Source organism: Chlamydotis macqueenii, chromosome 17 (genome assembly GCF_036417535.1).
Source record: "Chlamydotis macqueenii isolate bChlMac1 chromosome 17, bChlMac1.mat, whole genome shotgun sequence".
NCBI classification, from domain to species: Eukaryota; Metazoa; Chordata; class Aves; order Otidiformes; family Otididae; genus Chlamydotis; species Chlamydotis macqueenii.
In genome coordinates, this window is record NC_141572.1 from 206648 (window position 1) to 229101 (window position 22454).

At 52.8% G+C, this 22454-nt stretch overlaps 1 protein-coding gene across 1 annotated transcript; it reads left to right on the forward strand.

Moving 5' to 3' along the window:
* Window positions 1-4479: 4479 nt before the first annotated feature.
* CFAP251 (cilia and flagella associated protein 251) lies at window positions 4480-21589 on the forward strand. Its single transcript, XM_086761438.1, has 20 exons — window positions 4480-4649; window positions 4796-4936; window positions 5118-5227; window positions 5680-5788; window positions 6222-6302; window positions 6745-6822; window positions 7213-7257; window positions 7586-7803; window positions 8225-8419; window positions 10187-10434; window positions 10527-10675; window positions 11439-11612; window positions 11900-12084; window positions 12587-12701; window positions 12894-13057; window positions 15782-15872; window positions 16110-16253; window positions 18888-19116; window positions 20306-20407; window positions 21341-21589. The coding sequence occupies exons 1-20, from the start codon at window positions 4608-4610 to the stop codon at window positions 21460-21462; spliced, it is 2742 nt and encodes a 913-aa protein (XP_086617564.1). The 5' UTR covers window positions 4480-4607; the 3' UTR covers window positions 21463-21589.
* The last annotated feature ends 865 nt before the right edge of the window (window positions 21590-22454 follow it).

The window sequence follows — 22454 nt, forward strand, 5'->3', positions numbered from 1 at the left end:
GCAAGTCTTGCGTTAGCGCTTCATTGACAGGTTGTGGCATGAGTAACACATCATGCATAATGAGCAATTTTGTTATAATTGTTATTAACCAGACCTGAAACAGACTGAAAAGGTGAACTAAACCCCAGAATTTTAAATCGCTCACCCAGGGTTCTATGTTAAATTGAGTAGGTTTGCTCTTTTGACATTTAAGCTTCTGTGTTTCAACATAAGTCCAACAGAGCGGATTCTCACTGAAATGGGAAAGCTCCAAAGCAAAGCTCCTTGCGCGGTGGCTCCTGCAGGCTTCACGGCGCTAGGGGGGAAGCGTCGCTGCAGCAGCCCATGGCAGTGCTCCTTGGAGGAGACTGTATCTAGCTAATCCCCATCAAACGCTGTCTTGCCCTGGTTTTTCAAGGAATTTTTAAAGGGCTGAAATGTGCTGTTTTGCTGCATTTCTTGAAGAATAACAAATGGGAGGGGTTGTGGGACCCTCTACGTGTGCGTCCTGCCTCACTGCACCGGGCGCTGTGGCCCACACAGGCTGCTGCAGCTCCTAAATCCTCTGTGAAATCCCGCTGGGAAGCAGCATGGTGTCCCTGTCTGTAGCAGCAAGGTAAGTACCTCCGTGGGGTTGTTCTGGAGGAGGGCTGGGTCTCTGCGTGGGGCCACAGTGCCAAAAGACTTGCGTAAAACACGGATTTTTCAATGCGTGTTGTATCAGGTTTGGGAGTCTTGGTTTTTTTTGCAAAAGAGGTTTTCGTATTTGTAGGTGCTGCTGCAGTTTCTAAAGGTGTTTTTGCCTGCAAGCTGCCCCTATCTTCTGTCCATACAAAATGGAATGCAGGTGTAAGTATGTGGGTAAATTTGGTATCAAGTGGCAGCTGAAATGTCAGACCATCAAGGGGGGCTGGCCATGGCCATGTGTACCCGGGATAGGTGTTCAGGTATCTCAGCTGTGGCTGGCTTTTACCCAAGCTGCTGATGAATCTGGGACTAGATGCTGGTCTGGGAGAAGGAAAGCTCACAGGACGCACCCTTCCAGGCCTTTCACGTGTGCCTCCTGGGACAAAATGATCTAGAAAATCCTGGCTTTCTGTACCACTCTTGAAATGAGGTTAGGGGGCCAGTCCGGCCCCGTCAGCCAGGGTAATTCCGGCTCTCGGGGAGCTCATTTCCCTTTCACCGTGGAGGGTGTCTGCACGCTTCAGACGGCTCTCAGCTCTACGAGGCTTTTGGAGAAATGCGTCCCCTAACCCTGTGTCTGAACTGCTGTGTTCCCAGCCCCTCTTGTTGTGTGTCCTGACTAGAGCGGGTTGAACAACCTCAAGAAGTGTCATAAGCAGAGATCATGTTGCAAAACCTGCTGTGGGTAGGGCGAGGTCTGAGCTACCTTAGACCACACTCAAACCTGTGCTGTAGGACCAGGGCAGAAGAGGAGCAGCTCTCGGTCTGTTTTACCTCTGGGAATAAACAGGATTTTCATACCGGAGAGTGGAGATGACTCCTCGTATCCAATATGATCAGGGAACATGGACTGGATGTTGTTGGCTGGGAAGAAAAGCGCCATTACTGAACAAGTTTGATGTGAAGGTGCTGATCCTCTGAACAAGCCTGGGGGGCTTAAGGACCAAATCCCTGCTCCTGAAGCCACAAAACTCCCCCCGTTTTGAGCAGCTGGTTGTGCTGCAGCGGAGGAGTTGAGAGCAGCGGTGTTTTGACAAGCAGCCTCTGCGCGGCAGCCTCTTCAGGTCGAGGGGATAATTCGAGCTGATAACAAAACTCCTTTCCTCTCGCAGCGGGGTGCGAGGCTCTTGCTGGGCAGAAGGAAAAACAAATTAGATTTAGAAATTGTTATTGTTTGAGCTTAAGAGCAAGGCTGGATTCAGCAGCTGGGAGCGCCTGGAGCTGATTATCTGCGGTGGGGAAGGCGTTGGCTCGGAGCGATGGCTGGGAACGGGGTCCCCTGTGCAAGTCCCATCCTGGCAGAGCTGGGGACGGTGGGGCACCTGGCTGTGGTTAGAGGCTGATTTTTCTTGCTTTCGCTCTGCTTGTCCTGCTCAGGGGTGGCAAGGGAGCAGAAGCTGTCCGTGACCCACTCCGGGGGAGGGGGCATTTGGTAAAGACCCCTCATCCCGTTCCCCGGGAAGGGGGAGGGTTTGGTCCCAAAGGGGTCTGGCGATGTCGAGGGGGCTTCGTCACAGCCAAGAGCAGGATTTAGGCTTGGGCAGGGCTGAGGGCTGAATGTCCCCCCCCCACGCCACCAGGTTCCTGCTTTGGGCAGGGGGTCGGTGCCTCCTGTCCACAGCAGCCGGTGGGGATGAGGAGGGTCCCCCCTTCTCTCCCTGCACAGCCCCCCTCTCTCCCCCGGCACTTTCCGGGCTGTCGCTGGTGGCAGCCGTTGGTGTGGCTGTTGGTGCGGCCGTTGCTTGGGAACGGCAGTTGGACGCAAACAGGAGCGGGGATCGGCGTGACGGTGAGCGGTGTGGTCCCTGGGGGGGTCTCTCGGGGCAGTGGGAGGGTGGGAGAGTTGGGGAGGCACCAAGGCCTGGGGGGGGCTTGGGAACGGCTCTGAGGTGACCATGGTGGGACCCATGGGGCCTCGGCTGTCCCCAAGCAGCCATCCCGCCCGCCGTGGGCGAGAGAGAGGGCTTCTCCTGGGGCTCCCTATGAATGGTCTCCACGCACGAGGCTCAGCACTGGCTCAGCTCCGACCTGGGAAGCTGGAGATGAACCAGCTGCTGCCCAGGAGTAGCCCTGCGGCTTATGGGGAGGGTGGCAAAACCCCATCTGAGGGGAAATGTCTGTGCCCGGTGTGCGGTGGAGGGAGCCCAATGGCAGCTGGGGTGACGGGGGTTGTGCTGGGCCGGCTTGCGCTGGGTGGGAGCGTTACTGGAGCTGAAAAGGGGCTCTGAGCCCTGTTCCCCAGCTCCGCAGGCGCCCTTTCTTCCCGCTGGGGAGGGAGCATTTCAGAGCTGCTCTGCGCTCCAGCTCCCTGGAAGGAGGGCAAAGGCGCAGATGGATGGTTCACCTGAAGTTACGCCGGAGAGGCCAACCGGGGAAGAGCAGGAGTAAGCGGCGAGCCCGTGGAGACATCCTAGGCCGGACAGACAGCTCGGGAGACGGCCATGCTGCCCAGGCAGGTGAGGGCAGCGCCATGGCAAACCCTGCCCGACACAGGGTCTGCAGGCGGATTCCTGACGGAAGCAGAGCCCTCAAGCCAGGACCAGGGGCTCTCCTGAGACCAGTGTCTCCCAGCTGTGGTTTCTCCCGGGATGTCCCTGGGGAGGCAGAGCAGGGGCTTGGCAGATGCAGCATCTCTGCGCGGTCTCGGTTCAGCCATCGATATTCGCTGAGCATTTGAGCTGCCTGAGAAGGACACGAGCTGGAGGGAACCCAGCCTTGTCCCTGCCCTGGATGAAATGTTATCTTCCCTCCCTCGGAAACAGAAACGGTGTCCAAACAAGGTTCATACCTCGCGTGAGAGATTGCTATGGAAAACCAAGTAGCCCCGTGGGGAGAGGCAAAAGCTGATGCGGATCCCAAGAACAAGATTAAGTGGCCAGTGCTCAGAATGGGGGAAGTCTGTCCAAGGGCTGCTGCGGGCTCTGCTACCCCAGGGCTATTTCAAATATTTAACAGGCTGGCGAGGGGCCAGGGAAGGTGGTGGTGGGTTTTTCTTACCTTCATTCTCCATCTGCTCACTGGGCAGCATGGCAGGAGATGCTGGCAGCAGAGCTGGGATTGCTGCAGAGCCCTTTGCAGCCATCTCAGCCCCAGTTCCAGGACCTGATTCTCCCGTTTTTAACCCCAGTTTGCCGTCACTCCCTCATCAGCCTGTGACTGTGTGCCCTGCTGCAGCAATCCATAACTGCTGCATGGGAAATGGTGGGGGGATGGACAGCAGAAGGGCTCAAGCATCTTAGCCCAAGCGATAGGAGCTGCCTGGAAGATGTTCTGGTGTGAGAGGCAGGATGCTGTGAAGGTGCAAAGAGGACAAGATTAGACGTGCAGAAAAAAGGTGTCTTGTGGGGAAATTTCCCATGGTATTTTTTTCCCCTGGTACAAATCCAAAGGCAGTCTGGACAGGAGCAAAGGAGTGTCTTGATACTGGAGCCTGCCACGAGAGCGATGTAGGTTGGATCCGAGGCGTGCTGGGGTGTTCCGATTAGCTGTAGGGCAGCCCTTGGCCAGAGCAGCCCAGGAGCCGGCATCCACTAAAACCTCTCTCCCTTTCCAAGGACCCCCTCGCTCCTGCCAAGGAGAGGGAAGGCTTACCGGAGGATGCTGCCAAGGAGAGGGAAGGAGCACTGGAGGATGCTGGAGCAGATGCACCGTTGGGTCCCCTGTGGCCTCCTTCAGGGGTGGGGATCCCAGGCACCCCGCCCAGCACCCAGGCTGGCAGGCAGGACACAGCCATCTCAAGGACCGCTCTGGAGGAAGATGCTGCTGGGGCATCACGCCTGGAGGGCGCTGGTCCCCCTAGACCGCTCCCAGCACTGCCTGAGCCCAAGGGAGCCATTTCCAGCCCTCGCTCAGGCCGCAGGGAGCAGGAAACACAGCAGGGGTGCGGGGAGGACAACCAGCGCGATGCCTCTGCCAGCTTGGTGTGGACGGCCACGCCGGGGATGCTCTTCCAGAAGGACAGGCAGACCAGCTTTCACCCCCTCGTGAGTACCAACGGGCATGGGGTCACCATGCTGGTCCGCAGTGCACCCGGTGCTCCTGCTTAGCTCTCTCCCATCACCCCACGGACCTTTTGTGCCTTTTTTTTTGTCCTGGCTGCTAAGAACCAGCAGCTACCTCTTCCCCACAGAGCCTGTCCTGGGTGCTGGGCTACAACAGCAACCTGGCGGTGCACAGCATGATGGATGGGGAGGACCGGGTGCTCCTGTACGTCTCCTCACACACGGCGGTCATCCACGACGTCCTGGGGAACAGGCAGTACCGCCTGCAGGTCTGGCACGCAGCCCGTGCATCTCTCTCCTCCTCCTCCCCTTCTCCTGGACTCTCTGTCCATCTCATCTGGAGGACTCTTGAGAGACGGGACAAGGGGAGCTCATGAGCAAAGCAGTTTTTCGAATGCTTTAAATAATTGTTGGGTCTGGAGCCTCCGCGCTTTGCTTCTCTTTCCCCAGGGCCACATGAATGTCATTTCTTGCCTGTGTGTGAGTGAAGACAGGCGCTGGGTTGCAACCGCTGACCGCGGGCCGGATGCTCTGATCATCGTCTGGGACTCCTACTCTGGGTAAGCTCCCAGGAACCTCCTCTTTGGAAACCTCCTGTGTCCGGTAAAGTGCTTGGGATTGAGTCCAGCCTCAGCCGAGAGTGAAATGGGAGAAACACAGGGACGGAGTAAGCAGCAAAGGAGGCAAAACCGAGCCAAAGCCTCCATCACCCACAGCCATGGGACACTGGGATGGGGCCGAGCTCCCCCAGACTAAGTACATCATGTCTCCAAGCTCTACTGTTTTCCTAAAAGATCACTGGTGAGTTGTTTCCCAGAGCCATTTACTTGCAAGGAAGGGATGGAGAGCACGCTGAGCATCAGCCGTGGTGCTGGCTGCTCCTGCTTCACGTCCAGCAATGGTGTTTGCAGATTCCACACAGACCGGGGTGGGCTGTGCCACAGATTTTGTTAAACAATAGCTGCGACCCCCCTGTGCTGCCACGAGCGCCCACGAGGACTTTGCTCTGTAGGATACCGGTGCGCACCATCTTTGAGAGCCATCCGGAGGAGGGGGTCAGTGCCGTTGCTCTTTCCCAAGATGCGAAGTATTTGGCAACCATTAGTGCTGGTGCGGTGCAGGTAAAGAAAAAAAAAAAAAAAATCTCATTTTCCGCAGCTTTGTGGGATAGCTCGTTGGAAGTTTTTCCTGGTTGCAGCCAAGGGGACAGGGGCATTTGGATGGGGAGAGCAAGAGAGAGGTGGAGTGGGTTTGCAGAGTGATGGCTGGGTTTGCTAAGCCCTTGGAAGACAGACCTGGAATTCATTAAAGCGAATGCTGTGGTGTTGAGAAAACAGATCTGAAGTTGGGATAAAAGCTTCTGACTCCAACGCACCTTCATTGAAGCAAATTCCAGCATTATTTCCTAAAATTAAGCTCCTGCTGTCAGGCCATGCTAGGTTTTTCTGCTCTAGTATTTTATACGCCCCCCCCATCCCCTGCAGCTGGAGGGAATGGGGTTCCCCTGGCTCCCAGAAAGCCACAAATGTCCCTTGGTTTTCCCTTCTCTGCCAGAGAGTTTGTGTTTGGAAGTGGACTTTGCCCACAGAGAAACCCGTGTGCAGCACGGAGCTGAGGCCTGAGTTTGGGTACCAGGTGAGTGACGGCAGTGGTGGGGTGCAGAGGAGTGTGACTGGGCTGGACTGGGCAGCCCCGTCCTCACCAGCTCCCTCCTGCACCCCCGTGCCCACACCCAGTACGGGGCTGCTGGTGAGTTCTGGCTGGGGATGGGAGGCAGGATCACACCCCGTCCCTGTGGAGCATCTCAGGGACGTTATTGATGCTGCTCTGCTGCCCACCAGCCCACAGGGTGTGGAGGACACTGGTGGGACATCCTCTACCGCAGGGCTGGCACCGGCCAGGGCTCATGGTGGGGAAAGAGCACAGTGCTGGTGTTTCACAGGGAATTTGGCCTCCGCTTTCAATCCAGTGCAGGTGGTGAATTTGGTTTTGGATAAAAGCAGATGTTTTGCATGAAAGAATAAGCAGGAAGGCATTGCTCGGCTTGGTGTTAATGCAATTCTTGCCTTTCTTTCAGGAGTATTTAATTTTTAACCCCCAAAATCCCTACGAGCTTGTCAGCAACAGCAAAACCCAGGTGATATTTTACCTGTGGGTAAGTAGGGACATGGGAAGTTGTGTTTCTGGTGCCAGATGTGCTCCCAGAGGGTTGAGAGGTGGCTGGGGTTCGCACGCTAGCGAGGCGGCGTGGGCTGTGGGGTCAGTCCCGGCCACGGCAGCGATGCTCTCCACCACCTCTCCCGCCCCCTTCCCCGCGGGCCCTTTGCGTGCCTTGTGCCGGTCGGCAGCTTTTGGGAAAGGAGCGGGTGGAAGGAGAAGGGGGTTTTGTGCCCTCTGGAAGGTCTTGAAGGCTTTCTTTCCCAGGAGCCCTGCTGTGGTCACCACGGCGCACGGCCAGTGTCCAGATGATGGGGAGGGCACCTGCTGGCACTGCAGAGCACGGTTTCGAAACGCTTGTCCTGGACGTTTTCTCTGCTTTCCCCAGGGCGACGCCGGTTTGCAGTACGAAGCGCCGCCCCTGAGCAGCCAGGTGAGCGCAGGGGGGCTCACAGCACAGCACCCTCTTGGCTTTCCCCATGGCAGCAGCACTGTCCCCATCCCCTTAAGCAAAGCCATGGCCATGTCCCCATCTTGTCCCCCCCGGTTTCCTGAAGGGACAAGCCTGAGCTGAGGTTGAGAGGGGCTCTCTCTCCCAGAGAAGCCCCGTCGTGTCTTCTCCTGAGGCTGTTGCCTCTGATGGTCCTGCCGTGGGACAGGGAGGGAATGTCACATGGAGGGACCAAGCAGGAACATCTCTGCTTGAGGAGGGAAGACCCAGTGCCCAGTACGAACACACGGCTTTGCTGCTCTCTCCGCAGACCTTCAAGAGCGTGGTGGGACACTTCAGCCAGTCGGTTTTCCATTTTAACAACTCGCAAGCCCTGACAGGCACCTCGGCCGGGAAGCTGGTGGTGTGGGACGCAGTCAGTCGCCACACCCCTTCCAAGGAACTGCAGGTCAAGCTGCACAGCATGAAGGCTGCCAAGCTGGTGCCTATGGAGAAGGACAGCCTGACCGTGCTCACGGTGTTTGAGAGGTAACGGCATGACGGTTTTCAGTAGCTGTAGGGATATTGCTCTGGCTTTTTTCAGCAATGAATTTGGCTGGGGGGAAAAAAAAGGTTGAGAACTTCTGGCAATGTGATTCCAGCTGTGCTGGGGTAGCGCAGACGCTGGGCTGGCCACGGTTACAGAGGGTGGTGGCTGGGTCTTGCTCAGCCTCCTGGCCTCCTTTGCCGGCAGAGGGAGCAGACAGCCACCAAAAGCCTTGGGGACAGGGCAGGGACACTGCAGGGTCACAGCAGAGCCTGGTGGTTTCCGCACATCTGTGCGGGGCTCTTCTCGTGCACCTGCGTAGAGAAAAGGGGAGGAGATCTGGTTCTGCCCAAGGATGCTATCCAAGAAGTATTTGGGAGTTCTCAGTCAGTGTGTTGATTAAAAGCTTTCCCCTCCTCGCAGCTGCATAGTGACAGGTGATGTGAAAGGCCAGGTTAAATTCTACAACGGAGAGCTGCAGCTCCTTGTCTGCCTCAGCCACAGCACCGTGGGTCCCATCCGGTCCATCTCCTTCTCCAAAACTCCTCCTGCTCCTCCCAGTGCCTCCCTGGCCTGCTCCCCCTCCTGCACCGCCAGCGGCCAGCCCTTCGTTGTCAGGTGAGTGCCCCTTTATAAACCCAGGTCTTCTCCTGAATTTGCCCTGCAGCTTGAAATCTGGGAAGATAGTCAGCTGAAAGCTGTCCCGTGGGCTACTGCTTTGGCTGGAGCAGGTTTCAACCCCGTACCCGGGCTTCTGGGCAGGGCTGGGAGGGAACATGACCCTTTATTCCCCTTCTCCGCAGATTTTCAGTTTGGGTACTCGTCCCACCTGCCCACCAGAGAGAAGCAGAGGGGTGTCCTCCTGGGCAGCCCCTCTCTGTCCTCCAAAACCCAGGTGGGCTCCAGCACATCCTAATTTCTGAACTGGATGGGATGCCCTGGCGAAGGAGAGAGAAGTGTTAACGCAGGCGTGGAGATGACCCCGGGGCGCGCGGCTCCTCTGTTGCGCACCCGGCACACCAGGCAGTGCTAATGCCCAGCCTCCGGCTCCCACCGGGCCCCTTAATCCCCCCAAACCCCTCCCGTGGATGGCTATTTCCAGTCAGAGCTTTATCACAGCTGGGCGAGCTCATCAGGGCAGCGGCAGGGCAGAGTGCCCCGGCAGCGATGGCACCGGCGCGGGGTGGCCCCGCGTGGACTCGGGGTCTCGGGACAGCCCCAGCCAGGTCACTGGCCCCTCTCCGCCCCTCTGCGTGACACAGCTGTGCCTGGGGATTTACGGGGAGTCTGCAGGCCAGATGAAGCTGCTGTGTGGCTCGATCCAGCCTGCAAACCGTATGTCTGTCACTCCTGTTAAGGCTCTCCTGGCAACGTCTGTCCCTGGCTGCAGCATTTTCCAAAGAGCCATGTGGGACAGATTCCTCTCCAGCCTGGAGCAGCGCCCTGGGGAACGGTTTGGTTTTCCCTATCGCTCTCTGTCTCGTCCCTCTTCCCGGGCTGCTGCAGCTTGCTGCTCCCGCTGCTTTCAGCTGCTCTGGGCAGGACAAGAGGCAGGAAACCAAAGGGGGAAGCCTTCAGCCTGCTCGTCTCAGCAGGCTGGTGGGATCATGTACAGCTGAAGAGCCCAGTGAGGCCTGCCAGAGGCGCAGCATCCCTCGGCGCCCGGGCCAGATGTGCATAAACCGACGGCTGGCGGGGGTCAGCTCACGGAAGAGGCTGCCGTTTCCCCACTCGTGCTGCCCGCGTGATGCAGCCATGCACGTCGGCCTGCGCAGCTCTCTGATCTCCGTGTGGTCCTCTCCGACCCCCGGCTCTCAGTCCAGACTCTCAGCCCTCAGGCAGGCTGATGACTGTACATATTTGTTCTGTAACGTGCGTAATTATTCAGGCGTCCACTTTATACCTCACCAATTATGCAGCGGGACCATTTGGCGCAGCTGAGTGAACAGCCAGGCTCTGCCTGCGGCGCGGGTCTGAAACTGTCCCCTGACCTTGTCCGTGTGGCGCGGTCAACGCGGAGCCACCGACAACGGCGGCACGGAGACATGTGAAAAGACCATTCAGAGTATCTTCGATTGCTCATTTGTCCGTCTCACACACTAGTGACTTGCAAACGGCAAAAGCCACACAGATGTCATTCAGCTCCTGGCTTGCCTGCCCAAGTAGAAAATGGAACCCGCTCCAGTGTTTTCCCCTGGAGATCTCCCAGGTGATGAATAAAAAGTGCCACGTGCCTTCCAGGTCAAGAAGTGTTTGTCTATTGCATATTGAAAAATATAAGTGATCGCCCAAGTTGCCAAAAAGAGAGTAATGTGTAACATAGCTCGGAGGGACATGAGCCAGCGGGTCTGATTCATCAAATTCTGTTTCTCTCACACTAAACAGGAACTTTATCCTTTCAACCTCTGATGCAACCGTGCTCCATGTTGCAACAGACAAGATGAACTTTGAAAAAGTCATGGAAGAGGCGAAGAAGGCTGTGAACGCCGTCGCCTGTCACCCCCGGCAGGCACTCGTGGCCGTAGGGAGTCACTGCGGGTTGCTGAAGGTGTGGGACTACCAGGAGGCCAAGTACCTCGTCAGCAGGATATTCACCGAGGCCAGCATCCGGTGCTTGTCCTACGACCCTGAAGGTACCCTGCTCTCCTGGCCTCCCCACATGCCACGCGCTGGGCTTCCCGGGAGGAGCAATTGTGTCACGAGAGATTCCTGGTGTGCGTTTCAGGTTATTTTCTGGCCGCTGGTTTTACTGATGGAAGCGTTTACATCCTTGATGCCATTTCCCTCCAGTCCAGCTGCAAAGAGTTCAAGTTCTCCCGAGGCCCTGTGACACATATTAGCTTCTCTCATGATTCAGAGTACCTCGCAACTGCTGTAAGCTTGGTTTTTTCTGTCAGTGATTCACACATGCTGCTCGTGGGGCAGCTTTCGGTGGGACTGGGAATCGCCGGCCATCCTGCGAGGTATGGCTGGGGGAGCAGTGCGGAAGGCTGTGGCTCCCCAGGGGCTCCGTGACTCTGAAATGTTTTTCCTGGCTTGAAGAGTTGCTCTGCAAAAACGTCACCGATCACAGCCCCTCCACAGACCTGCTGCTGGCAGCGTCCCATCCTAACTTTAGTGACAAGTCTCAGCTCTGCATCCATCTGCCAAAGGGGCTGGAGCAGGGATTTCCTCCTGGCTGGTGCCTCCCTTGGTCCCACGTTTTGGTGCAGAAGCATTGAGGCAGTATTGAAGCAGTTTGGCACAGGGGTTGTAGCAACTGGTGATGAGCTGTACTCCCTCTTCACACAGATGCCACTTCATGCAGCTTCCTTGTGATTTCTAGTGAGTCACTGAACTTGATTTACTGTCCCTTTGCTAGGAGAGCGTGGCAGGGAATGCCCTCCAGCCAGCTAGGATGCTCCAGCCAGGCTGAGGAACCTCTGGCCAGGCTGAGGAACGCTGTGGTGCCGCCCTTGGGAGCGGCTTCTTAAATGTGGCTGACCTGGTGCTTCATCCTGGTTCTAACCCTCCTGCTGGGCCTCACCAAACTGGAAGGGCCGAGCTAAGCCCAGAGGGGACGTGCAAAGCTGCCTGCTGCCAGCCAGGGAACATGCATGGGGATCGTGGCTTGTTGACTCTTGTGCTGTTGTTCCAGGATGAGAAATACTCAGTGACTGTTTACAAGAGAGCCCTGCAAAACGGGGGAAGATGCTGGGAACACCTAGCAGGGCTGCACTCCCACTACAAATCCATCCGGAGCATCCTCTTTGGGGTCCAGCTAGACAGCAACCAGCCCAGGCTACTGAGCCTTGGGGAGGACAGGCAGCTGGTAAGTCCATGCGAAATTTTAGAGGGTAGGGGTTGGACAAGAGCATCAAAGGAGACTCAAATCTTTTGTTCTGCAGCTCCTAACCCTCTCCCCACCAGCTCTGTTGCAGGGGGTTGTTTCTCAGCCTGCTTTCAGGGAAGATCTGCCCAGGGTTCAGGGCTGAGGCTCTGCTACTGTGGGATGCTCGCCCCAGCTGCTGCAAGAGATGCTAGATCCTGTTAACCTGCAAGGTCCAGGGTGCTGGCAGACCACAGGGGGGTTGCTGTGTTTCTTTGTCTTCCTTCCAGGTTGAATATGACCTGAAGAGCAGCAGCAAGGACCACTTGGTGGTCTTGCACAGGGACCGCATAGAGCAGGTTGCTGTGCCCCTGTGCTTGGCCTGGTACCCACAGCTCAGTACTGAGTCCTTTATCCTCACTGCCAACAACTGCTACAAAATGAAGCTCTACAACACGACGATCAAAATGTGCAGGTAGAGGAGAGATTCATGCCTATCACTGCCTGGGAGCCCCATCCCGGCTCTATGTTCTCCCCTGTCTAATGTCTGCTCTACTCCCACCCATGAGGAGGTGTTTGCCCTTCCATGCAGATCTTGGAATGACTATAGGACTCTCAGGTTGCTTCATCCTTGTGTCCACTCTGCTGTTCACTAATGTGTCATCTAGTAAGGTTGGGTCTTAATCTGCCCAGTGTGTTGGACTTGAGATGCAGCAGTTGGACACCAGACAAAGAGACAGGAGCCCACACGAGCAAAGCACAAGGACTGAATGATGCCTGAGCATTAAATTCCTCTCTTAGCCCCAATGTGGTCCCTTCTAGCAACAGACTCTGTCCTATTCTGCCCTCTCAGCCAGCAGTACAAGGCCTTTGCACCCACCACACCCCCCCCATATCTACCCATCCTCGTGCACAACAGTGCAGAGAGGGGAAAATATTTTGTGAGCCCTAGAATGGATGAAAATGTTTGCTTTTAGAAAGACCCTTTTGGGACCAACCTATGGCTCCCCGTTGGAGAAGATACAAATCCTCCCCACAACAAGCACTGTGGACCCCCAGAAACGCTATCTGGCATACATCACAAAGGACAAGGTATGGACCCCATCCGTCCCAGCAGTACAAGAGCCTGTACCCGTACAGGTGGTGGTCCATGGTGGAATTTCACTGCAGACAAAACCATGTGTAGGCTGGTCCCGAGCTCCTGGGAGAAGGATGCAGCACCGCTCCGGTGTGCAGCCCTCCCACGGGACCCCCAGCCTTCCCATTCCCCCTCTTTCCTTACAGGTGGGTTTGCAGATTTTGCCTGCCGATGGCAACCCCCACAAGTCCTCAGCTTTCATTTGCCACCCAGATGGTGCCTCTGACCTTGCTAGCTCCTACGACGGACGCTACATCTTTACAGCAGGAGGGGACGACTGCACTTTTATGAAATGGGAGGTCAACCTAAAGTGAGTACCACAGGAAGGAGAAAGGGGTCTTGTTACAGCTTTACGCAGCTGCTCGGCCAACACAGCTGAAGTAAACGTTCTCCAGCGTTTACACTGAGAATGGGGCTTTTGTCCTAAAAGGTCTCTCTTTGTGTCCAATGGACATCAGGTCTCCCAACTATTCCCGCACTTATCCCGGTGTATGGGGCGGTGCTGCACAGCGAGCGTTTATTTGCAGGGCTCTCTCAAGTGCAAGTCCTTCTGGGGCAGGTGACAAACCCTGTGGCTTTGCTCTCTTTCTACAACACCGTGCTCAAGACCAGGCCGACAAACCGCATCTGGCGGCGGGGTTGTGGGGTGGAGGACGTGTCCCAGCACCTGTGTGAGCAGGAGACCCACCGCTGGCCTGAGACCAGGTTTATGAACAGTGGAGCCTCACGCCCTGCATTCAAGCAGGCTCCCCAAAAGCCCTACAGCGCCTGCAGACAGTTCGGAATGGTGGGCACGTGCCGTGCTGGGGACGGTGGCTCAGCCTGGATCGCAATGACCCGTCAGGTCTCCAGTAGCTGTGTGAGGTGCCAGCGGAAACAGGAGGGATACACTTTTGTGGGGGGCTTTGCTCCCCTCCATGTGACGTAGCCGTATCCTCCATAGTGGGAATTAAACCAGCAGGCCTTGTAAGCGGTGGCTGTAGGCCCTAAACCACACTCCAGTTTGGGAATCGATACCCAAAGGGTAAGAAGTTGAGCAGAGGATGTTCTGGTCCCTGTGAGGGCCCAGCGGGTGCAATGGGGTGTTGTCGGGGTTAGGCAGGGGAACTGGAGGGGTGTCACTGGTTGCAGGAGGAGCGTGTGGGGTGGCTGCTGATACAGAAGTGTCTGCTCTCCAAATGGGATAGGCCAGCATTTGCTAGGAAATCCCCGCTGTGTTTGAAGGCTGGATTTAGGACAAGCCACCTTAATCCTATCAAGCTTTGCTTACACGAGTAAATGGACTGCAGTAAATGGGGTCGTGGGAGGAGTGAAGGCTGCTTTTGCAAACAAGGATTTCCAGGCTTTGGCCCAGAGTGTCAGCGCTAAACCCTGCCAGGTTCCTTCTGCCGTTCTCTGGAAATCTGCCACTTCCCGCTGCCAGCTCCCTTGGGCAGCTCCGCCAGACGTGTGCTCCCGTGTGGCAGGCGGGTAACGCGGCAAAGGCAGGGGATATATTTTGGCTTCTTTGCGTGTCAGGGACCAAAGCTGCTCGTCGCAATGTGCGTGCCAGGCAGAAAGAGCTCTCCCCTTGCGAGCGGAGCGGCAGACACCCGGTAGACACAACTGCACGTCGGAAGAGAGCAGGCAGCGGTTGAGTGAGCTAAAAACTGCCAGGCCAGCGCCGAGCGACTTCACGCTTTGAGGACGGGAAAGGGAGCTTAGCCTGTGTCGGAGCTAGAAAAGACAGATAGCGTAGCATGTTCCCTGTTGTTCTGTGGCTGGACTTTATCTACCAGCACAGAACACGTCTTCTGGTTTCTGGCAAATCGACCCCTCAGGAGCTGGCTTTTAGCCCTCACTCCTATTTTTGCTTTTTGGAGTGAAACACCGCTGCCCCTCGCCGCCCTAGGACAAAGGCTCCATGGTTAAGACACGTGCTGGTCCTGTGTAAAACAGTTCTTGCAGGTACTGCTCGCTCACAGGAAAGCCCAAAGGGTGCTGAGCCAGCTCACCTTCATGTGCCAGAAGAAAGGAAACCTGGCTGGGAAGGCAATGGGCTTATTTATTTTCTTTTCCACTTTGTGTGGCTTAAGCAGTTGGAGGTCAGAATAAGCGACATTTTAAGGAAGGCAATAGAATATAAATGATCCTTCTTGATAATGGTTGGCCAAGGTCCAGGCAACATTGAATTTCTGTGTAATTTGTTTTCGGAGCGAAGCTCTTGATGAGCTAATTATCATTTTATTGCTGCTTCTGGCATCTTGTGCATCTCCACTGTGTTTAATACCCAGATAACTTAATTATGAAAAAAAAGCGTGAAGCTTGCAAAGAAAAAAAAAAAAAAACAGTGGAAGCAGCGCGACAGAGGTGTGCGTGAAAGTTGCAGCCCTGCTCCGGGGCGTGGGGTATTATGTGGCAACACTACGCCACGATTGCGCTACCAGGCTTGGTTTCCTCTTTCATCTGCACAAGCTGAATGGATTTTTTTTGGCTCCATCCACCTATGAAATTGAAACAAAGAGGTGGCACTCGGATGCTTTCAGTTTAACGTAGACTGCACCTGCGACTCAGTCGCCCGTTACGGTGGAGGAAGGAGCGTAATGGATTGCGCTGAGTTATTGGGGAGGAACATGTTAGGTCAGGGAACGGGGAGCTTAGGTCTGTGCGGTGTATTGCGAACACCAAGCCCTAGCCCTCTCCGCGTGTTCAAAATGCTGATCTAGCTAATTCACCTCCCTCCATGTCTCTATAAGGAAGCAGAAAAGCTAAATGCCAGACACCAAGCTGAAGCCCATGGAAAAGCTCCTGGCTCCCAGCCCTGTGCTCATTCCGCTAAACAAGAGGACCATTCAGTAATAATTAATTCCTACACTGTGCTATTGTATGTAAAACCTGGGTACAGAATACGCTGTGGAAGTGCAGGCTGATGATGAAATAGCACACGTTCAAGGCAATGCTTTTCTCTCCTGAATTCTGAGGCCCAGAGATTTTACTTATTTATTGAAAGTGTCTGTGAACCCTTCCTGTGCCTTCTTTCCTCTGCTTTTGCCAGTGCCTTGGATGCTGCTGCTTCCCTGGGCGGGGAGGACTTGATCCCATTCTACAGCCTTCTGGATGGCGGCAGAGAAGGCAAATTCTTCAGGGTAATTATGCTCACCGTGAACGCTGCCTGGCAACATCTGGCTGGAGTTTAAGATTCACTTATACAGGCCTGACATTTGTTTTTGTGGTTTTTTTTTGTCCAGCTCACCTTTAATTCTATGATTCCATGATTTAACAGCAATCTCGTTGATATGCCTGTTAGTAAATCTTAAAAGAAGTTTATCTTCCAAGTCTGTTGGTAACCAAACTTCATAGTACCTTGTTTGAATCCCTCGCAGGAACTGGAAGACTATTTTTATTATGCACAGCTGCGCAGCCATGGTACAGACACACTGGAGACCAGACAAGTGTCAACACACATTCCCTTGGAGGAAACTCCTTCTGTAATGAGAGCAATGGGATTTTATCCATCAGAGGAAAAGGTCAGTCAGTTGTTTGCATTGTTGCGGTTAAAAGAAAAAAGAGCAAGACTGATTGCATTTACCAAGCGTCCTGAGGGCCAGATTCTGACCATCGTCATGCTGGATGGCTCCAGAGTGTAATTTGCTGGCTTCCAATGTATTGAACCCAGTTTGCATCAATATAGTAGCGGTCAGAATCTAGCAGCGAATTCCTCAAAAAGTAATGATTCCCCACTAGAGAACTGGACAACCACAGGGGCAGGCTGAGCAAACCTGGAGCCTGATGGCTCAGAAGTGTTCAATGAAAGATGACCTTAGGGTCTTCTGGAGGTTGAGTGCTCTGCCATCGCTACGGAGGTGGGTTTCTTCAGAGGGTGAACGAGTGACTTCCTTTGGCTCCCAAGGGCAGCAGCCTCCAACTTTCCACAGTTCATGGGCTAAAGCACCTGGAGCTGCTCTACATGCAGCATGTGGTTGGTAGGCCATAGGCTGAGCTCCTCCAGGTCAGATGGAGACTCAGCCAGAGCATCCTCTATGTGTTACCAGTGCAGAAGGGAATGTCCAGCTCCATGCAATCACTGATCTGGACATTGACAGAGCCTTTTTTTATCGTTCTGCCTGGGACTGATGAAAGAATCATTTTAGATAGAGAGAGCAGCTTTTTTTCCCCACAGAACTTAAAGCTCTTTCACAACTGATAAACTCTGCAGAAGCTCTCTCTGAGCTTCCCTTTCAGGTTGCAGCACTGAAGCTTCCTATCAAACATTTCTCAAGAGCTTTCTACTTTCTAGCTTCAAATTTTACAGCAGACAAAGACAACTGGTTTAATAAGGGTGCTGCTTCTTCCCCTTTTGTGGCTGTTTCTACAAAGCAGTTTGTATTGTAAACAAACCTCATCTGTAATGTTGTAGCCTGCAAAAGGGTAATTAAAGCGCATATAAAAAAAAAATTACTGAATCTGACGCAAGGAGATTTAAATAACGACCTCTTTGCACCAGCTACAGCCCTTCAACGCGGGAGGGGTTCTCCCAAGGGAAGTGGTACATCGCTGCGCTGCCTTCATCTTTCTGCGGGGGAGGCTGTGTTCATCTCCCCCATTGCACAGGAACCCCACAGGCTGCGAGTCAGTGCCACCCCATCTGCCCAGCTGTACCTGGTGCCAGGAAAGCCAGCAGATGGGAGGCAGGACCTTTGCCACAGCCACCACCTAACAGACTTGCCTTGGAAGTCCCACAACCAGCAAATGTTCGTCTGAGCCGGGACTGCTTTGCCCCTGTGACAAGCTGTTGTGCTACCGCCTCATACTTGGTTAGATATTTTTTTTTTTTTTTTCCTTGGCTCGTTATATTTTTGCCTCTTGGGGACAGAGAGAACATATTCCCTGGGAAATGGCTCTGGAAGAATAACTGTTAACCCCCCCCTCGCCCCCAATCAAAATGAAAACAGCATTTCAGCCTTGGAAACAGAGGTGCTGAGCTGCTGTGAAACCAGGCAGCTTACAGACTGCTTCCCAAAGTGGGCAGGACAGTACTAAAATCCAGAGAGAAAGTTCATCTCTCTCTAGAGAGTTTTAATAAAGGAAAAGCAGGAGAGAGAAGGCAGCTTGGGCTGACTACCAAAGCTTTGGGGAATTGATGTTTTTCTTTTTAGTTCAGTGGGGCTGATATGAAACCTAATCCCAGCTCAGGCAGAGCTAAGTGAAAATGACTGTTCTTGCCTGGCGTGACATTTGCTACGGGGAAAAATACAAGGCTGAGATTTCCCTCTTCCCTGGGCTTAATTCAGTGGAAAACCTTGTGGCACAAGGACAAAGGCCCAAGGCTGAATGCAAAGTCCTCCCCAGGGAGATCTTGCATCAGCTTCCTTTCCTGAGGAGTAACAGCCTTGGTACGTGTTGGCCCGGGGAATTCTCCTGGCGTTTCTCTGCTGCCCGTGAATCTCCAAAGGGGCTGCCTCTTGGAGCTAAAGTACAATGCAGGCACAGAGCAGATCCTGCCGTTCGGACACATCTGCACCGCTGCCAACTGGGCTGACTCACAGCAGCAGACTTCAGGAAACCGCCAGTATCCAGCACGGCCAGTGCTCACCCGTTTACCCGAGAGAAGCGTGAGCCATCCAGCTGTGCAGGATGTCAGCCCCACTGAGCAAATGTCAGACTGGGCTTGTGTGGTGGCAGGACGCATGTCTGATCGGGGCGGAGGGGAAAGATTGCTTGTGCTGGCCAGGGTGTGTGTATACTGTGTGCAGGCTGGCTATGTGGGGACGTTCACGTGTGTACTCTTGCAGCAGAGTGGTGCGTCCACTGGTTTGTGGTTTGCCTGCCCACTCTCCCCAGAGTGGAGACACAGCTGTGGCAAAGGTACCGGTAACAGCTGCAAAGTCACCAAGTGCCTATCATAACAAAAAAGAGGAAATCCAAAATGGCTACGTATCTGCTACCCCCATCTTTACCTAATATCGTCACAGCAGCAAGCGTGTAATTGTTGGCCGTGTCCATCCTCTGTGGAGGGCCAGCTTGCTACTGGGATGTGGTCGTGGCATCTGTGGTACCAGTACCTGCCCAATTACAGCACACCGGCATTCATGAGATCAGAAACTGGCCCGATGCTCTTCAAAAAGAAAACACGTAACAGTCTGTCTTGCCTTGATCTTTAGCTTGAAGAAATGATACATGAAGTACAATTCAGCAAGTATGTGGATACTGGAGAAGAAGTGACAAAAATCAATTTAGGGGATTTTATCAAACTTTATATAAATCATCGACCTGCGTTTGGCTTGTCAATGAAAGAAATACGACGAGCGTTTCAGGTTCTTGGTTATGATAATGAGAATGGAGACAAAGTTATTGACAGAGGAGACTTACTGTCGCTGCTTCAGTGCAGAGGTGAGTTATTTCTTTTCTAATATCAGTTTTATGCTTGCTAGTTCTGCCTTCAATTTCACCATGTATGCAATGCAGCAAAAAATTAATCTGGAACTACAGCTCGGTAACCAGGGCAGGCGTGGGGAGCCACCTGTCTTAAGATTTTTAAATTGAATAATCACATCTATTGTCTCCGCTGCACTTCTACTGCTCTGGGAATCTCTGGTGGCCTGAAGTATCTTCTGGTGGCCTGAAGTATCTGTCAAATGATGAGCATAGATCTTGGCAAACTGTATCCTTCTTTCAGTATACCTTTATGTGAATCATTGTTCTCTCTTCCAGTCACACAGTCTCAAAAAAAGCAGTATAAAACTGAAAAAGAGGGGGACAAGTAAGAAGGGATGACATCAGTCAGTCCTGGACTGAATCTGTGTGTGAAAGACTGCAAGTGGATGGTTTAGTTCAGCTGAACCAGTTGGCAAATAACCAACTTCTATTGTCTTCTTCTGTTGTAAAAGCAGGGAGCGTTTAGTGCAGCGAAGTGTTAAAACAGGTAAAGGGAAACGCTGCTTTAATCAATACACCACCTGCTAAAACCTCTTGCCACAAAGATCCTTGGAAACCAAGGATTCAATAAGTGTGAGAAAGGTTAGTTATTTATATGGATGGTGTGAACGTCCGTGAATAGATACATGAGATAGAACAGTTTCATAACAGATCTATAACCTTACGCTTCAGGGCACGAGCCAACCACTAACCAGGAACACGTGCTATGCTCAGGTTATTCCAGGATACTAGATCAAGACTTTCCTGCACCTTCCTCTTCCTCCTCTGTGTGGAAATGGCTACAGCCACGGATATGGGGTGACACCAACTGTGGTCTGCCCTGTGCCAGGAGTTCTTCAGTGGGAATAGAAACCCAAGCCCCTGCAAGTGCAATGTAGCATAAAGAGCTGTCTGTGTCAGAACTTCTCCTTTTGACAAACACTTCTGCCCAAAACGCAATATGCAAGAACAATTTTCCTTAGGATCGACATTTTCCCGTGCTGGGATCATGTGTTTCCATTGGTGATGTGTATCTCTCTCAGAGAAGCCGAATCTTCTTTCAAACTGCCCTGTTTTGTTTGTATGCTGTTCTTTGAATTGCCTTCTCATTTTTGTGCTAACGACGCCATAACCCAAGAGGCTGCTGTTGCTTTGTTGTGTACAGGAGAGCCTATGAGCGAGGACGAGCTGGCGCAGTGTCTGACCATCTTGCTGAGCAAGCGTCCCGGGGCAGGAGGATCCGAACTGGACACCTACGATCCCTCAGGTACAGGATTAGCATTCCGCACAGCACAGAAGCAGGATCGCTTCAGTTCCCAAACAGAATAATTTAAGTTGCAAACCAATTACCCTGCTAGGCCAAGAGCTGTCAAAAACAGGACTACAAAAATAGTCATAGATCTACAGATTGCCTTTCATCCATGCAGCAATTGCATGGGGGTATCTAAAAAAAAAAAATTAAAAAAAAAGGAATGAAATATAACTGGGACCTGACAAGACTACATTGTTGTTTATCTGCTGGCTTGGAACTGGAATTAGAAACACACAGTGGAAGGTTTACATGCCAAAGTCCACAGGCAAAAAGGAATCCTACAACACGCAAAGCAGCATTGATTTCATCCAGGTGCCAGTGCCCGTTGTAAGGGAGCCGTTGATAACTACCGCGTTTCTCTGCAATTTATGTCCCAGTCCACGCTGGTGTAGAGCAGCAAATGCCAGCGCTGATTTCAGCCGCGTGGCGTTGCCCATTGTAATCAGAACCGCTGTTAAGCGTTTTTTTTTCACAATTCATGTCCCAGTCCACACCAGTCCAGAACAGCCTCTGGTTAGGGCCATTGGCAATGGGTCGCATGTAGCAAAGGTGCAGTTCCGGAACGGAGCTGTCTAGCACTGCAGACTTTGAAATCCTCGGATTCCTTGGGTTCCTATAAATCGCATCAAATCGCCAGAGTGTACAAGTTGGCCCCTGGACCCTTCTGAGGCACAGACCTACTGCAAGGCGCAAGACTCTCAGCCTCACAAATTCAACAGATTCGATCCCTGATAGGAACACATAAAGTACGAAGCAAGTAAACCAATACTTTTTCACGATTACTTTGTACATCTTTAAAAGCAGTTACTGCTGCTTATAAATTTTACTGCTGCTGGAAAGCCATTTTTACGTGGCTGTTGTGTGTTTCGTGTTGTTACTGCTCTCCAGGTGCAGCAGCTTTGACTGAAGAAGACATTCCAGAGGAAATCACAGCAGAGATATTCGCTGCTGACATTCTTGGCTTACCTATTGCTGAACCAGAAAAAAAGAACAGAAAAAAAGAGAGATGAAGCTTTGGTCTACAAAGACACAGAAGCACAGCTGCCACAAAGTTTTCTACTCATTCCTACTTTCCAGTCTCCTTCCATCAAATATCTTCACAATGTATATTTTGTGTTTATTGAAAAATAAAGATTGCATAGTTTCATGTTAATCAAACTCTAGCATAAGCCCTAGTTTAGCACATGACACAAACCTGTGGGCTGAAACCTGTGTAGGGAAACACAGGGGTGGCTGTAAAGAGGGAAGCAGTAGTTGCCATGTTGTCTTCTTGCATTGGCCACCCCATCCTTGGCTGGAACCTTTCTAGAATTCATTTCAGGTGGGTTTATGCCAGATGCAGTCTATTTTCATTACATTAAGGCAGTATTTATGTGTGAAACTTGACAGCAAAAGAGCAATGTAAAAGTATTGTATTGATTAAATACCTTGATAAATGTAGTGTGCAAAATGCTTGGATAGGTTAGAATGGATTTGTAATTATAAATCCAATGGACCTCAGTAAAGAAAGGAATGCTGTGATGCACATGAAGACCAGGTCTCCCTTTCGGTCTTTAAAACTTACTTTTTCTTTCTGAAAGTAAGTAGTTCCAATTAGCAGTGCAATACCAATGGGACAGCATCTTACCATGTTTGTATAAACAGCGTAATGAGGCTGATATAAGTTGCTGTAGAAAGATCAGTGAAGTGCTGTACGCTTCCTTCTTTACATCATCCTCGGCATCAATTTGAATAATAATGTGGGCCCTTGCGAAGCGCTCCTTTCAGCGGCAGTGTTTTTTAAACAGAGGCCGCTGTTATGTACTCGGAAACTATCTCTGATTGTACAATTAGCACAAACAGTGAGGCGTGCACTTGGTGCAGGTCAATGGAGCTCAGCAGCACCACGACCACAGTAATGGGTACACGACAGTGGAGATTTTCTGCAGAGCACTGTAACACTCAGCCCGTTTGCTGACAGGTTCACGTAATTCCATAAATCCGTGTCCAAGCAGATCCTCTG